The sequence below is a fragment of the Pundamilia nyererei genome, unplaced genomic scaffold, assembly GCF_000239375.1.
Source record: "Pundamilia nyererei isolate P.nyererei 1_Seehausen unplaced genomic scaffold, PunNye1.0 scaffold00006, whole genome shotgun sequence".
NCBI lineage: Eukaryota > Metazoa > Chordata > Actinopteri > Cichliformes > Cichlidae > Pundamilia > Pundamilia nyererei.
Genome location: NW_005187407.1, coordinates 242,939 through 260,165, shown reverse-complemented (window position 1 = coordinate 260,165; position 17,227 = coordinate 242,939). Strand labels below are relative to the sequence as shown.

The window sequence follows — 17,227 nt, the reverse complement described above, 5'->3', positions numbered from 1 at the left end:
TGTAGTCTCACTGTGTTATCTCCTTGTATTGTCAAGTGTCTGTGTGAGACACTTGAAAAGTGATGTCTTTCAGATTAGTATGTTTTATTTTGATTTGCCTCTCCTGTCTTCTATTTACTTTTACTTCCTGTAGCTTCTTATCCTTGATTAGCAACAGCTGTTTTTGGTTACCCAAGTCTTTCCCCTCTTCTTTGATTTTTATTGCCTCTGTATGCATAATTAAAGCCTCTTTTTGTACTTACACTGCTACCTGTCCATCTGCTTCTCTGTGTGTATCCCTGTCCTTGTTTGTATGTTTCTTGGCAATTGTGGACCATACTTTGTTTCCATTTTGGAATGTATGTTATTATGGGCTTTGTAACAGTCTAAAATAAACAGCTCATCATTTGTTCTTGTACTCTGCTGCTGAGCTCTGCTACACTCCAAAACAAGACAGTTATGTTCTGTTTAGATTTTCTTTTCTTTTCTTTGTGTGTGTGTGTGTATCCCTTTGATGTGTTTTCCAGTGTTTGTGAGGCTTAGACCAAGCAAAACGGCACCATAGCATAGACTCCCATAGGAACTTGTTACTTCTGGATTGCATAATTTCTTGTTTTTGTGGCTAAAAACTGGGGTGAAACATGGAGAATAGTGAAAAATATCCTCCCCCCAAAAATGTGTTGTTAAAAAACTTTACACTTTTTAGAGGTTACATACTCAGGAACACTTGAGATATACAACAAGAAGTGGGAGAGAAAAGGTTGGAACAATAGCACTGTTATCAGATTTAAGCTAATACCGTGAGGTGGAAGAAGTGTGTGTGCTTTTTGAACATTAGGTGCTTTGCACTGGTTACACTGAAGCAGTATAGTTAATGGAACCCTTTCTGTCACAATAAACATACCGTTAGTTCTCTTAGTGAGAGACTATCTCTCCACATGCTAGAGAACAACTTATACTTTAACTTACTAAGGTTTCGTTAAGATGGCTCTTTACTTAGTTTTAAACATTGTCTGCAGACTTTTTAACATTTTGACAATTTTACAATTAATGAATGATCAAACAGTTTGCTCCCACCTGTTTAATTAGCTCCCAAACTCCTGATGCTTACATTTGTTTTTTGTTAGTTTGTCAATGTCTAATATCTTTGTTCATTTTTGGTAAATAGGCTGTAATCAACTGAAGCAATGGAGTTATACATAATATAAAGACATGCCCTGTTTTTCCTGTATCCTTATGAGTCTACATTATTGCACCTACTCAGTAATCTTCATTAAAACCAATATAGCTTTTTTGTTTTGAGCAAGTTACAGGTCAGCAAGGCATTTATAACAGTTTATATACCAGCAATCTTTTTTTTTAGCAGATGATTTGATTTGTGCACCATCATGCTGGTGGCACGATGCATAGCAGAGATAATCTACACCTATGTTTGGTTCAGGGTTCCACCGCCAGGGTTTGGGTTAAAGCACCTTCATGTGGTTACGGATGTGGTTAAAAGTGAATCTGACGTTTTTGGATTTGGACAGAGCCAACCTATCAAACAAGTGTATTTATTTAGTTTCCCTCTCAGTCTGAGTGTCACGCCGAAAGTGGTCAGCGCTTTTCTCTCTCTCTCTCACACACACACACACACACACACACACACACACACACACACACTGAAGGAAAGCGCTTGTTAAAGCTCACCACGGCAGCGAGGGAGCGCGCGCGCCTCATCCAGCCTGTCCCATCACATCCCCTCCCACTCTCGCACCGTCGATGTCTACCTCCCTCTCTCTCCCCCTCTGTCTCCACGGGATGGCTCTCATTAAATGCGGAAGTTTACACCCAGTTAAGCTGCTGCCGCCGCAACCAAGATGAGCGTTGGTGTGACAGTTGAGCTGTAGCGAAGCTGGAGGAGCGGTGCGTCGGAGAGAGCGACGGTGCCAAACCGCGAGAAAACACCAAAGCCACCAGCGACACCGTCGCCGGACTGGACTTCAGACTCGCGTATGGCTTCTCTGGGCAGCGCAGATCGGCGGGCTTTCGCTCTGAAAATCAACAGGTAAATGTAGAGAAATTATAATATAGTATTGGGGGCACTGGTTTGGTTTGGTTTGGTTTGGTTTGGTTTGGTTTAGGAGTGAATGTGAAGTCTTACTTCCCCTTCAGGGAAGTCCAGAGTGAAGCAGGCAGCCACATGTTGTGAATGTCAATGCTGCAGGTTGATTCACTGTGTCCCGGGAACAAAAGAGAAAAGAAGGCAGCCTGGAGGATTATAAACAGCCAACTTTACTGCAACTTTAAATGCTCAGAGAATTTATGGCAGGTTATGATTAACTTGTGTTAAGCTTACAGTGGCAGCCATGTGCTCAGTCGGTCATGCATGAATTTGTTTATTTCTTGCTCTTTATTTACATACATGTCAGATTTGAGCAGCATGCTGAGCTTTTATCACCAAGCTAAACGATTTGCACATTATTTATGTCACTTCCTCCTCGTGAGGATGCTGATTATATATATCTACTATTACTAATGTGACCATTTCCTGTATTTTTGGAGGGCTGACTAGCTCATAGAGCTTGTATAAATGACTAGGGATGTGGTCATAGTTCCTGCTGTGACACTTGAGCAGGTGTGGAGGAAGTATGTACATGGAAGTCTATTGTGTACCATGCCTCCTGTGCAGTAGGGTCATTTAACAAAAATACACTATTTATCTACTGTGATGGAATATATTTATAAGGTTCTGTAGGGCCTCCTTTGAAATGGTAGAGGAGGTCAGTTTGTGTGGATCAGTTTAACCCTGAAAAGTTTTTTTTTTTTTTTTTTTGGTCATATACAGCTTTTAGAAGTTTTCATATGTGTAACGCTTAAAGAGCCATATAGTAGTAGCCATATTTTGTGGAAGATGAGCACACTGGTTACACCAAATGTTTGATACTGTCGATTGACAAATCACTTAGTCAAGAAAATCCATGTTCTTGTTTTTAATAGCCTGGAAGAATCATGACGACTTGCTGTGATGTGATGTGCTGAGCAGAGCTGAGCTCAGCTGCTAAGGGATGTGAGAGATCTTGGGTCACAGCCTGAATCTACTGATGAGCCAGCAGAGAGGCACTGATTAGTGACTGCTGTACTGTAGCACCTTTTCATAGTAAAAGAGCAACGATGGAATAGATTAACACTCACTGTGATTAGATTTTGGATATTCTGCTGCTATTCAATGTGACATGAGAACCACATTGATTTATAACCCATATTATACTTAAGGGTTGTATCCTCCTGAAAGAATCTTATTGTTGCACTGATGCAGATACTTTAAATATCTGTTGTTATGTTTGCTTTCAAGTGCTTGTAGTTAAGGGGGGGTGGCTGGGATTGAGTTTGTGCTGATGTCAGTATAAAGACTAAACAGGTGCTCGATGCAAGTGAAAAAGAGAACAGCAAGGTCGATCACGGAAATTGATAATGGTGGAAAATGCATGGTGAGGGGGAAATGCTTTTGAGTGGATGGCAAGTAAATGCTGAAAACACTGATGAAGATTTAACACAAATCTATGAGTCACACTGGCTGCTAACCGAGTTGGTTTTGAAATCTGATAATGAGTACAAACTACTGCACTCATTGTGGCTACCATGATACTTAACGTTGTTTGGACAATTGTTGGAGAAATTAAAGTTCAAATGCACTTGTTTGAAAAAGTGCAAGCTAAAGTCAGATGTGAAAGGGGGAAAAACCTAGAGAGCCATGCAAGGCAACATAGTCCATACATAAGCAGCTCACATGAACAAAGAGGAACAGTTGTCACAAGATGAACCTGATCTATGCTGTCTGTGCACTAGTAAGCTGTAAGACCTGTTATTTTCCATGTCAACAAATCAAATCCATATTTACTGAGTTCTTCTTGTATGTTACTTGTATTTTATATATTAATTATGAAGACTTCCTTCCTTGGCACCTCTTATCAGGATGGAGTGCGAAGGAAATCCTGCGACCTGGGACACTAAGTCACTCACTGGTTTTACTTCACTTTTTTGCTAATGGCAGTTTAAAATCAGGAAATGCGTGTTTCTTCATAAGCATATAAAAAAAAAAAAGAGGAATGGAAAACTGCAGTGAAAATATGTCAGTCAAAAATATAACATGAGCTGAGTGTCCAGTTTTTTTGCGTAGACTCTAGGTAGCTGCTGGACATTTAATATTCCGAGATTGAATGTGATTGGACTGAAGAGCATATGGTAACAGGTGTGAGGACAGCTGTAGATGCTGGGCCTCTGTCTTTCAATACGCTTCAGCGAGGAGGGGGGATCTAGATTGAATTTCATCTGATTTCCTCTGGGTTTTTTAGCTAATGACATCTGTGAACCTGCCTGTCTGTTGGTGGGCCACTGAGTTATGAGCCAGTGGAGTGTCCAAAAAAAAGCAGTTTCCTACAAACTTTGGCTAAATGTGTGCAGATAAAGCAGTCGGACTAAGCTGGAAATTATAATTCCTTACAGCCAGTTTTTCATGCTTTGAGCCTGCCTGTGACCTGAGCCTTGCTAAATGACTGCTGTGTTTGTGCGTGCCTCCCTTTGACAGGAAGCTGAGTCGTGATTGTGCTGATAGCACTAAGGCCCATTAAGTCTGGAGACATATGATAGTATGAGATGCACACTGGGGGCATCCCTTTGGTCTGCTTTCCTGCTCTTGTCATTTATACCACACTTCTGTCTGTTTTCCTGTGTTTCCTCCCCTGCTCAGATTAAGGAAAAACACTGATAGGAGGGAGAGGGTTTTAAAGGTTCAAGGATCTACCTATGTCTTGCTAATATAGATAATTTTATGCTTGGTGGGAGTAATCAAACTTGCCATCTCTGGGGCTTATTGATCAGAGATGTTGCTGTGAGGAAGGGGGTAGAAGCAGACTCTGTCTGAGAAACACTTGGGTATTGATTTCTAAAAAGCTGGAAGGAATACACCATATGCACACATGGCAAGTGGAGACCTGCAATGTATGACATAACAAAAAGGGGCCTACTTCTTTGGGGTAAAGGGTTCTTGCTCTACAAGTAGGTGTGGTGTGGGGATTAACAGTATTTCCTCACAGCAAGAAGGTCCTGGGTTTCCACCACCTGTCCTGTGTGGAGTTTGAATATTCTCCACCTTTAATCTTCAACACAGCCTGAACTTACTTTAGCAAGCTTTCTTGCCATTTTGTTTAGCAGTCTTCGGGAAAAGTTCTTCAGGCTTCTTGAAGGACATTCGAAGCTCTTCTTTGGATGTTGTCTCTTATTCTGTTCTTTGTCAAGATAATAACACACTGCTTCAATAATGCTGAGGTCTAGGCTCTGGGGAGGCCAATCCGTGACTCAGCGTTTTCTATTTGTTTGGTATTATTGTCAAAGCTGATAAATTAAGCTGTCACCAATCAGATGCTTCCTAGATGGTACTGCATGGTGAATCAAAATCTGGTGGTGCTTTTCTGTGTTCATAATTCCATCCATTTTGACAAGATCTCTAACACCGGCTGAAATTCGGCGCCAAATCATGACAGAGCCTCCACCATGTTTTACAGGCACTGTTGTACATATTGTGCATGTTGACCATTTGAACCACAACTTTAAAACTTAGAGTCATCACTTGGCCTTTTCTCCTTGTTTCCCTTGCTGAAGAATGACTTCTTGACTGCTGAATTTTATTTCCTATTACTCAGGGACTTAAACAGTATTTGAAAGTCATTATCTGCTGTAAATAGTTTTAAAAGCTTCTTCTATTGTGCTTTTGAGAGATTCAACTAAAGAACTGGGAAAGATTTGGTGTTTTTCTGACAGACTGTGAGTAATAAAGTACCCAAAAGATACAATTTAAAATTGAGTCTTTCCTAAGTTGTCTATTATGTGTAGGCACAACTTAAGGTCTCTTGAGTTAGGTACGTATGTTCGAATGATTCATACATCAGTGATAAGTGGGTCAACAAATAAAACTTTCTGCTAAAAATGTTCAGATAAAAGAAATAGATTGAAAACTGTTGAAAAAGCAGATAATGTCCAAAGAAAAGGTTTAAAAGAACTTCAGAAAGCCTAGAGAGCTATTTTTCAAGACCATTTAAAAAAACTGCAAGAAAGTCTGGTTCCTTGGAAGCTAAATATAAGGAAAACAGGGGCAGCCCGAGACTTTTTACAGTACTCTATAATTCCCCTGTGTCATCTGATAAAAGTAACCCATTGTTTACTGACCAATGAGGGGCGTACCTGACATCTTGTGTATATATTTAACCCACAAAGCAGCTTCAACAAAAATGATTTATGTCTGATAAATGATAAGATATTTAGCCTTGCTGTCCAGTCTCAGTGTCTTTGAAAAGGAGAATCTTATTTTTTCTTAAGAACAATGTCATTGTCATAGTATGACAGTGAAAATAATGCTGACAATATCGTAACAGCTGATCCATTAAGGAAGTCTATCTCAGTGTCTTACAGACTGTAAATGTCTAATTATTCAAGCATGTTGTCATTCACCAATTTTTTTGTCTAATAAGGTATGAACGAATCAACTGTGTTTATAATTGAAAAATATCAAAGCTGATTAATGATGGTAAGCTAGGGTTTTATTGTAATTGCAGCATTTTGTCTGCACAGTATGACTTGTGAGGCATTTTAAGCCCTTTTACTAACAAATAACATGATTATAGTGTGAGGCTTGTTGTGTCTTAGCACTGAGCCTGATCTCTCATCAGCAGTTCAACAGTGGCTTCATGCTGACTCCCGGGGAGCAGCTGTTTTGATAGTGCCGTCCTCATCAGTGTTGATTAAATTTTCTAAAATCATCACTTGGGGAGAAAAAAGGCAAAGAAAACTACTTTTAATGATTGTCTTCAGGCTTTGTGTTCAGCTAGGAAAATGCTTTCTTAATAGTGATTCAAATGTCATGTCCCCAAAAGGAGAATTTATGAGAAGTTTTAATTGAGGTTTAGCGTGATCTAAAAAGCCTATAAGCATGTTTTATGTGTCCGTCAGTAACACTACAAACACACACAATAAGGTTACTCAAAGATATTAAGTTACATAGAAACTCAAACAATGTTTTCATATGCACTGTGGTAACCTGGTTACTGTAAAACTGAATATATATACAGTAATTCAGGCAATATAATGGTGAAATCATAAGTTACTTTTAGATTTAAAAAAAAAACAATTTTTATATTATTTTTTTAAGTTGCCACCTTGCTTTTTTGCTGCTTTTTTGTACTGCATTGCACCTCAAATGCTTTCTATTTCATTTCTGCTTATAATTACACAATGAAATGTAGAATAAAGGAGGTTTATGTCCCCAGAGTTGACAAAAATTATGCAAAAATGATGACAAAATTAGCAGTCGTGAAAAAGTATTAGCCCCCTTTCTGATTTCTTAGTGTTTTGCATATTTGTTATACTTGCATGTTTCAGATCATCTGTGGAACCATGCAGCTTCCACTTTGGATTTGGGACACAGACACCGTCTCTACTTTTAAGATCAGGCTTATCAAAAACACTCTCTCCTTTTTGATAAAGCATATAGCTGGGGCTGGATCCTCCCTTAGTTATGCTGCAATAGGCGTAGGCTCCTGGGGAATTCCCATGATGCATGAGTGTTTCTTCTTCAGTCACCTTTCTCACTCACTATGTAAATATAATTGAATTGAACTGAAATTGAGTTGTACAAAATGCAGTTTTTAAATTTAATTAAGGGAGAAAAGTTAACCAAACCTACCTGGTCTTGTGTGAAAAAGTAACTGCTTCTCTTGTTAAATCATGAATTTGATTAACCACATTTTTGTAAGGCTGAGTTTCCCTAAACACACTCGGGCCTGATTACTGGCGGACCTGCTGAATCAAGAAATCGCTTAAAGAAAACCTGTCTGACAAAGTGAAGCAGGCTAAAAGATCTTGAAAAGCAACACATCATGCCACGATCTGAAGAAAGACCTGAGAAACAAAGTCACTCTCTGTCAGTCTGGAAAGGGTTACAAATCAGTTTCTAAAACTTTGAGACTCAATTGAACCAAAGTGAGCGCCATTATACACAAATGGAGAAAACTTGGAAGAGTGGTGAAGCTTTTTCCAGGAGTGACCGGCCTACCAAAATTACTCCAAGACCACGACGACTCATCCAGGAGGTTGCAAAAGAACCCAGAATGACATTAAAGAACCGCAGGCGTCACATGTCTCAGTTAAGGTCAGAGTTCATAGTTCCACGATTTTAAAAAAGAAAAAGAAAAAGAGAGGGACTATGGAAATGGCATCCATGGCAGAGTTCCAAGACGCAAAACATTGCTGAGCAAAAAAGAACACAAAGGCTTGTTTCACATTTGACAAAAAAAAAGAACTTTTTGGAAGGTTTGAGGAAAGGAACATCATACCAAAAGTAAACTATGGTGCTGGTAGTGTGATGGTCTCGGGCTGTGTTGCTGCGTCAGTACCAAAACATCCTGAAGGAGAATATCTGGCCATGTGTTTGTAAACTCAAGCTGAAGCGCACTTGGGTTCTGCAGCAGGACAATGATCCAAAACAAACCACCAAGTCCACCTCTGAACAGCTTAAAAAAAACAAAGACTTTAGAGTGGCCTAGGTCAGTTCTGACCTGAATCTGATTGAGATGCTGTGGCATGACCATAAAAAGGCAGTCCATGCTCGAAAACCTTCCAGTGTGGCTGAATTACAACAATTCTGCAAAGATGAGTGGGCTAAATTTCCTCCAGTTATTGCAAATGCTTGATTGCAGTTGTTGTTGTTGTTGTGGTGGTGGTGGTGGTGGTGGTGGTGGTGGTGGCCCAACCAGCTATTAGGTTTAGGGGGCAATCACTTTTTTTTCACACAGGCCCATGTATTGTTTGATGATCTGAAACATTTAAGAGTGACAAATATACAAAAAAGAGGAAATCAGGAAGGGGGCAAACACTTTTTCACACCACTGTAGGTGCGTGATGTCTCCAAGATTGGATTAAATAGGAAATGGTGAATGCTTAAACATTGGAGTCTTTTGGATGCTTTTGATTCCTGGCATCCACAAATTCACCCCAGTAGGAGCCAGGCACCTTACATGATGGTGGTGGCTGAGAGTTTGTGTGAGTAGGTGAATGAAAATGTATTGTAAGGATCTAGCTAAGGTTAAAAGTAGGTATATACAGTAATGTGGAAAGGTCTTGAATCAGCCTTTAGTTCTTTAAACTTTACTAGGGAAATGGGTGCAGAGGTTTATTGAAACATCTGCAAATAAACATATTGTACAATTCTAAGAACTTGGAAAGTCAATATTTGGTATGAACATCTTTGCTGCCTGTTGTTCCGTTCTCAGTCATCATCGCTGCTTCAGTAATGTTGAGGTTTGGGCTCTGATCGATTTCCCTATGGGGAAATTGGCTTGCAGTGGAAGTCAGACATTTGTACACACCACATGAAAACAATCACATCAACATAAAACACAAGCACACAATATGCAGACATTTTCGCTCTTCCACACTAATTTGGCAACCTACATTGGTATCATAATTAAGCTGTTGCCACTCAGATGCTTCCCTGTTGGTATTGCACGGTGGATCAAATCTGATGGTGCTTTTCTTAGTTCATAATTCCAATAATTTTGACAAGATCTCACACCATTAGCTGAAATGCACAAACCATGACAGAGTCTGCACTGTTTTACAGATGGCTGTAGACACTTAGAATCTACTTGTTTCCTCACCTTCTCTGTACATACTGACAATGACTCTAACCAAAAGTCATTATTATGCATTCAAAACTTTATAAAAACCTGTCACTGATTGTCAGCTACTTTTCCACTGAGACTATTTCTGATGGCGCATCGGCTTCATCAGATATAGTCTGAGTCCTGTTAAAGACCTGACTTTTAGATACTGTTCATCTGTTGCAGTTTTATGTCTGCCACAGTTGTCCTCCAATTGTCTGGTTTCCTCAATTCTTTTTAAGAGTACAGTGCACACCATATTGATATAGGCTGCTAGTAACAAAGTGTCTAAAGATGATCTAGTGTCTGGTTACTTTTTTAGGGCAAGACATAAGAGCACAGTGGAAGTTGGCAGCACCACTGTTGGTATTCTCAGAGATCTCAGGCTTGCAGTTCTGTATGAGAAGCTGGTTTAAACCAAAGCTATTTCAGTACTTTTCTTTACTCAGCAGGATCTGATAGATTTGATGAAAGGTCCTACAGTGAACATTTTTTTGCTCTTAGAGTCTTGACTTTTATTCAACCCTGTTCATGAACTTTTCAGTGCTTCCAGTAGTGGCAAGTATTGCTTAAAATCAAATATTTGTCCCTTTATAAAGTTTTTTGTCTCTGGGTTGATCCACAAGAAGCAATTCCTTTTTCCAGGAATTGTGTCTTTATGATGTCTTACTAAAACCACAATCAGATACCAGTTTTTGCTAGATCAGTGATGCAAGCTGTTTTTGGTGTTATTTTGCTTAAGTGACCAAAGCTCTGTTTTTATCTTTCCTAACAAAAGCAGCTTTGGTTTTATGTAGCAAAGGATGCCAAGACCCATCACCACTGAAGAGAGACACAGATGCTGTCTGCTGTGTCAAGCTGTTTGTGTAGTGGTAAAAAAAAATGCCTGCTTGGATCTGAATACTGTTTTACTTGCCTTGTCTTTTTATAGACGGGCACTTAATCTGTATCAGTGAATGCGTAGTAGCACATGGACCCATGTGCATATATTAGCTATACTTTATGTACAGTATGTGTTATTAGGTTGTATGAGCTAGAAAGTACCAGTGGAAGATATGTAGAAATGGCACAAGTTAGAGTGGTTAAGGGCATGTCTTTATAAAGTCTCATGTAATGAGAAGGGTTATTACAGAGTTTATATCGTCTTGGGTATAAACTCAATACACCCACCAGACAATCTGCTTTTGGACAAAAAAGCCTCAGCCTTATTGGATTTTTTTATTAGTTTTGTCATGAAAATCTCAACAGTGGCTTATTCTGATTTCAAAGAGACAACATGACAGAAGAAGAGGCATTTGAGGTGGGTGATTTCTTTTTGTGTGTGTGTCACTTAGGTCTCCACAAATAGATTTTTTTTTTAAAGCTTATTATACTGCAGCCCCTTTTAAACCTCATCTGTGTATGCAGTTCTGACATATTACATACTAAAACTGTAACCTGGCACATTCCCTTTAAGGAGAGCGAACAGAGATTAGTTTATTGATATGGAGGTACAGGGTAAAGGTGTGTATGCGAGAGTCCTCCACAACCAGTGTCCACAGTGTTATCTTGCGAGGGACAAACATACTGCTCTACACTTGTTCACTAGATACCGCCATATGATTGTGTGCGTATACTGAGCAGACATGAGGTGTGAGCGTTTTTATGATATGTGTGTGTAACTTTGTAGACTATAATCAGGCCGCAGCTGTATTTTGACTTGCATAGTGGTTAAAATATATTTTAAACCATGAATGCAAAGCTTTTTTTTGCATTGCATTGGTGTTGCTGTTGCTAATCTGGTCAATTGATCAGCTGTACCTGTTCGTGTGGGTGTGTGTCCTCTAATCTGGCTCGTGTGATTATTTTACAAGCATATTGCTGCAATATGTGTTTGTTTTTTAATGTACACAATTAATTCTTTTTACTTATTGTGCAGCACCACTTTCTTAAAACTCTGTTTTAATGGCCGTGAGCAGCTAGCTATGGCTTTAAATAAAAATGCTGCTGCAGTGCTGGACTTTGGCCTTTGTGTAAATTTGTATACTGTTTTCCCACCCATGCCATGACCTTTTCTGGCATTCAGTTATTTTATTGACTCAGCATATTATGTGCTTTAGAGGGGGAGGAGAACGTGTTATAAACAGCATGACTGAAACAGGCTCGCTCAAGTATAGTAAACACATTTATAATCATAGTATGTCATGTTGTTAGCTCAGTACAGTTTAAAAGTCTTAATCCGCCTCTTATTTCCAAGCAGCCAGACTTTCTTGTAACTTTTAAAGTGATCTTGAGCAATAGATTTCCAGGCTGTCCAAGTTTTTTGTTTGGTTTTTTTTTTGTTGGACATTGTCTGGTTTTGCAGTAATTTTTAGTCTAGTTCTTCTACCTGATGATTTTCAGAGGGATGGTGATGGGGGAAAGGGGATGAACCAGTGAACCACATGAATCACAAATGAATTTGGTTTTTGCGATGCTTGGCATATTGTGCATCGCCTCCTTAAAATATTTGAGGAAACTGGACAAGTGGAGGACAAAAGAAGAAGTGGCAGGCCTAGGGGACAATAGCTGCAGCAGATGAACAGTATCTGAAAGTCATTCCTTTAGGAAATGGGAAAAAATCTAGTAAAGATCTCAAAGAGGGCCTGAGAGATGCCTCTGTCATGGTTTAGAGTTGCTTTTCAGCCATGGTGTTGGGGGTGGAATTATGAACACAGAAAAGTACCATCAGATTTTGATCCATCATGTAATGCCATCTTGAAAGTATATGATTGGCAACAACTTCATTTTTGATTACAATGAAACGCATTGCCAGTATAGTAAAAGCATACATGGATAGAAAAATACACAATAGAACATCATCAGTCATGGATCGTCCTCCCCAGTGCCAGGACATCAACATTATTGAATAAAGGTTTTCATGCCATGTATTGATTTTTAAGCTTATTAGAACTGTGCAAGCTCTGATTTTGCCTGATGTACTGTATTTACATGCATGTTTATGTGTTTCAGTACATCCCTGCACCCATTTCACATTTTCTGAGGAAATATAAAGAAATGGGGCTTGGCTCAAGCCTTGCACAATACTGTGTGTCATGTTGTTAGTATTCATATTATCCCAGTTTGTTTTTAAGCTTTGAAAATTGTACTTGTTTTGTAATTCTTTTTCGAAATTTCCATGAAAGTGCTCATCAGATTGTGCATGCTCCATGATTCTGTAGCTTCAGTGGTTTTGACATACTGGCATTCCTTTACAGCATTTGCTATTAGTTTGCGGTGATAATTAGTAACAGCGATGTTGTAACAATGGCCAAGGGGACTTACTGAACCCGTGAGACTGACCACAGGCGAAGCAGTCGGGAATGTGACCCATTTGCTCAAGTCTTTGCCCTCTAACGCTTCCCTGTGCGTCAGCGTTACAATAAACTCTTTCTGACGCTTGCATATGCAACAATACACAGAAAATGGAGTAAATTTAACAGAAGACGCACACGAGAAAACTCAAAATGACATATACTTACACATACATACACAGACTGGGGTTTTGTTACTGAGCTGCTGTTGCGCAGATTTGGGTGGGGCTCCAGTGATATGGTGGATTAATTAGAAATAAGTAACTAGTGTATTAGTGGCCGTATCATGGAGATGGAATGTGTGCAGAAAATCAGGGCACTGTTCTCCCTTCTTATTGGTAAAAGCTACAGGCAAACACAAACACCATCTACCCAACATATTTGAATAGTACTCCATTCTTGTGTCATGTTGATTTCCTGCTTGCTCTGACCCTTACAGCGGGACACCATATCATTCAACGCAAGCATGACAAAGCCTCTACACAGCCAGCAGCGGTGGGCTTCTGTAGAGAGTGAACAATAGTTGAATAGGAACACCATGGCTGGCCGATTCGACTAAGAACAATTGTGGAATTGGTGCTGTTGCATCTGTCATTAAGATACACTATGTGTGCATGTGGTTGGAATTATACACAAAAGATGAGGTTGTAGAGTTTTTAATGCTTGTTTTAAAGCAAACATTCCCTTTAAAACAGCACACAAATAGGATACTCTGGCTCATGAACACAAAACCTTATAAATCTGTGTTTTCTAACATTTTGTTTCAGGCACTCTTCTGCAGAGATCAGGAAACACTTTGGTGGGAACCATGGCTTGCATCACAGCCGAACCAACTCTAACGCTTCGGCCACAGTGTGGCTTACTGTGGTGAGTTTCCTTCTGTTAAAAGAATTCTTTTGCTTTTGGAGTTTAGTCTTTTGTTTTATTCAGCAGGAAATTGTCATATCATCCAGATTTGAACTGCAGGCAGGTCTCAGGAAAGGAATGTTAGCAATATGAACTTTTTTTTTTATAAGTATTTTTTCCCAGTTATGCTTATATTTCCTTATTCAAATGCGTAACATGTTAAGTGTGCTGTAATATTATATCTATATATTATTACTTCCCTTGTACTAGAGCAGTAGTGATGAAATCCTAGTTGAAGTGGGAAAAAAATCATGCTGTGACTAAAACATCAGTGGAGTGGCTTCCTCTTATGCTGCTTTAGTGATTCTGCTTATACCACTGGAGAGTTATAAGTGTATCATTTTCACATCCTGCCTTTGCTGTCATTAGCTCTGGGACTGTCTGACTCGGTGTGGTGTCTCACCTTGAAGATTATGCTTTGAATCCTGAAACAGTTCTTCTACAGCATGAGCTGCTGCTTTTGCAAAGAGCTGCCTGCATAGCCGTTTACACTGGCCTGACGCTGCTCTTTGGCTTAACATGCGTTGAAAAACGTAGCACATACTGAAAAGACTTGAAAGTCGTTATGGCAGGTTGTTTTCTACTCTCCTCATTTGAAGCGTGACAGAGAACGATCCCTGCCTACAGACAGAATGATGCACAGTAATCCTTTGCGGGGATTTGCTCCCGCTGCACTCTCTGTAGTACCCTCTGAACCTCTGTCTCTGCCTCCCAGCTTTATATGTTCTGCTCTCAGTCTTCTCGCTTTTCTTCTATTTCTGTCTTTTCCTCGCATCTTTTCTTCTGTGTCGCCCTACATTTCTCTCACGTAAAGTTCTCTAAAGCTTGCAGTTGTTAAGTCTTGTGACATATATTTGTGTTTGAGTGACAGAGCTTGAACCCTTAAATAATGTTTTTTTTGGGCTGTTTTTTTTATTTTTTATTTTAGTAATGATTCTTGAGCTTTCTGGCTGACAGGTCTTGAGGAGAAGTACTTGAGCCAGCTGTCCCGACCCAGCTTGTAGCATGCAGCATGGTTAATCTGTAACCTGCTTGAGAAATGGGTCAGTGCCTTGGATACTGACAGGCACTGGATGGGCGCTGCCTACCTTGCAGCTTACCCAGGCAAATCTTCAATATGTCCGGATTTGGGATGCGGGAGAGGATTTTTAATACCATAATCTCTGGGATGATAGTTTTACATTATTCAGCAGTCCCGTCTAGCACAGGGATGAGGGAGGGGTGCTTGTTGCTGCAGTTGTTATGCGGATCACTACGTTAATATTGACTGAACCTGAGTTGAAACTGCTGCCTGGTCAGAGACATTAACAAACTTAAAAGCTTGCAGTCCGTCTGTGTGCGTGCGTGCGTGCGTGCGTGCGTGTGTGTGTGTGTGTGTGTGTGTGTGTGTGTGTGCGCGTGTGTGTGTGTGTGAGAGAGCAGCATGCACATGTATGTATCTCTAGTTTCTGTTCCTGTCTGTTGAAACACCAGTTGATGGAGGGACGCCTTGCTGATGTCACTTCCTTCAGTGTTTTGTGGTTTTGTCCCTTTCAGCTGAGAACTGTAATGTCTAAAACTGATGTCTAAACGTTTTGTGGGTCTCTAAACAGTCAGGCTCCAATTAAAGCATTGACTCTGTGGCTTCTGATTTATTTTTGCTAATGCTGATGGTTTGCTTTAAGCTGCTAGGTCTATGGAGCCCACTTTAAAGGGGTTCTGTGCATTGCACTGTGGCTTAGTTTCACTCAAAAGCACTGAGCGCCAGTAGGTACACAGTGTAGGTTCCCCATATCCGGAGTGCGCCATTTTGTACACTTCCTTTTTATGGTGTTCAGTTTTCAGCAGGGTAAGTTTGCGATGTCGGCTTGAGCTCAGTCTTTTTGTGAAATTAGAGTGAGATTTTGCTCACATATCTTCTGTCATGTTTTCTGTAGCTTTATTTTCTCTTGGGTTCTTTACATCTGTTTCTTTTTTCTGTGTTCCTCCTGTATATCGACAGCAGTAATGTGCTTCTAAAAATGGTCATTTTTACATGAAAATGCTTTATTTGTTTTTTTTGTTTTTAAAAAAGCTTGTCTTATTTAATCATTTATGCACATTCTTCACTGAGTTTTGTCACATCTTCCAGCCGTTCATGGTTTTTACTGCAATTATTGCACCTGTGATCAAGTTTGTCAAAAACGTCTGGTGGCTGTTGGCTTTGCAAGGAAAGCTGGATTCTTGCTGGCACCTCTGACTCCACAGAGCAGCAGGCACTGATCAGAGGCATGCATAGATTTGCATTCATTTGTTTTTGTTAGCCTCCATACCAAACAAGAAAAAGAGGCCACGTTACAATGATTCTTTGAACTTTGAGGCATACAGCCAGAGAAATGCACATGGAGTCAGATGAAGTTTGCTACTATAATGGTACTACTGAGGTTGTCCTCTGTAGAGAGGAGGAGTTAGTTTTTTTTATACCGGAGCCCTCTCATTTAAAACAATAATGATATAGTTCTTCCTTCTGGCTGTCTGTGTATTCTTTTGTCATGTGTTGCATGCTAAGCATTAATAATCGGCCGTGTGCAACAACATGCTCGTCGTTGCTTAGTGGAGGAAAAATATCCCTTAGGGTGGGTTGATGTGCAAAAACATGTCTGAAGGCAAATGGAATTTGCTCAGCTTTTAAAAGTTAAGCACAGCAGTGACTCATGTTTTTCTGCAGGTATTTCCACCTCTTATGTGTATACATGTTATCTTTTACTGTCTATAGCAGTGGCTGGTTTGGCCCCCTGTTTCCTGTCTGCCTGAAGACACACTTTCTCTCACAGTTTTTGACAGGCTATCTGTATTTTACCTGTATGGGACAGTCCGCGTGACTGAAAGCTGAAATATTCTTCTAAAAAAACGTCTGACTGTTCTTGTTCAAATTCATACTCTTAGAATGGCTTCCTTTTATTGTTCATCAGTTTTGGGTTTTTTTTCTTTTTAGTAATTTTTCATTATGACATTTAGCCCATTTACATGGCTCAGATTAAGCACAGTCACTAAAAATATTTCCATCAACAACAACAAAAAAACTAAAAAACTAAAAAAAAAAAAAAAAAGCTTTCCGTCTGGGACTAGGCTTAAAATTGGTCTGGAAAATGTAGCCATTATAGGATATGGTTCTAAACCTTTGTCCTACCTCAGCTAACCCCTGATGATTATCAGATTGGAGGTCTGCCCAGTTTGCTGCAGTGACACCTGCTCCATGCAGGTTCCTTTTTTGTTTGTTTTGTTTATTTTTTTAACGACCACAGTCAGCAATGCACGACAAAAAAGGATGTGTGGTGCGCTATCTCATCAGTTGTGCTC

The 17,227-nt window shown here is 39.8% G+C and overlaps 2 protein-coding genes across 6 annotated transcripts in view; one reads left to right on the top strand and one right to left on the bottom strand.

Moving 5' to 3' along the window:
* Positions 1-7,820, bottom strand: part of cbwd (COBW domain containing) — a 25,773-nt gene extending 17,953 nt beyond the window's left edge. Inside the window, exon 1 of one of the 2 annotated variants that reach the window (XM_013914427.1) lies at positions 7,810-7,820. The gene's annotated coding sequence lies outside the window, so the exon portion shown is untranslated. The remainder of the gene's footprint in view (positions 1-7,809) is intronic. The other variant, XM_005721982.1, reaches the window with a different exon arrangement.
* The window catches only part of dock8 (dedicator of cytokinesis 8), a 53,835-nt gene continuing 38,291 nt past the window's right edge, over positions 1,684-17,227 (top strand). For 3 of the 4 annotated variants that reach the window (XM_013914415.1, XM_005721983.2, XM_013914420.1), the window contains exons 1-2: positions 1,684-2,026; positions 13,771-13,870. In XM_013914415.1, the coding sequence (XP_013769869.1) occupies positions 1,974-2,026; positions 13,771-13,870 (153 nt within the window). In that variant the 5' untranslated portion in view covers positions 1,684-1,973. Of the gene's footprint in view, positions 2,027-13,770; positions 13,871-15,703; positions 15,738-17,227 lie in introns of those variants that run through there. The other variant, XM_013914421.1, reaches the window with a different exon arrangement.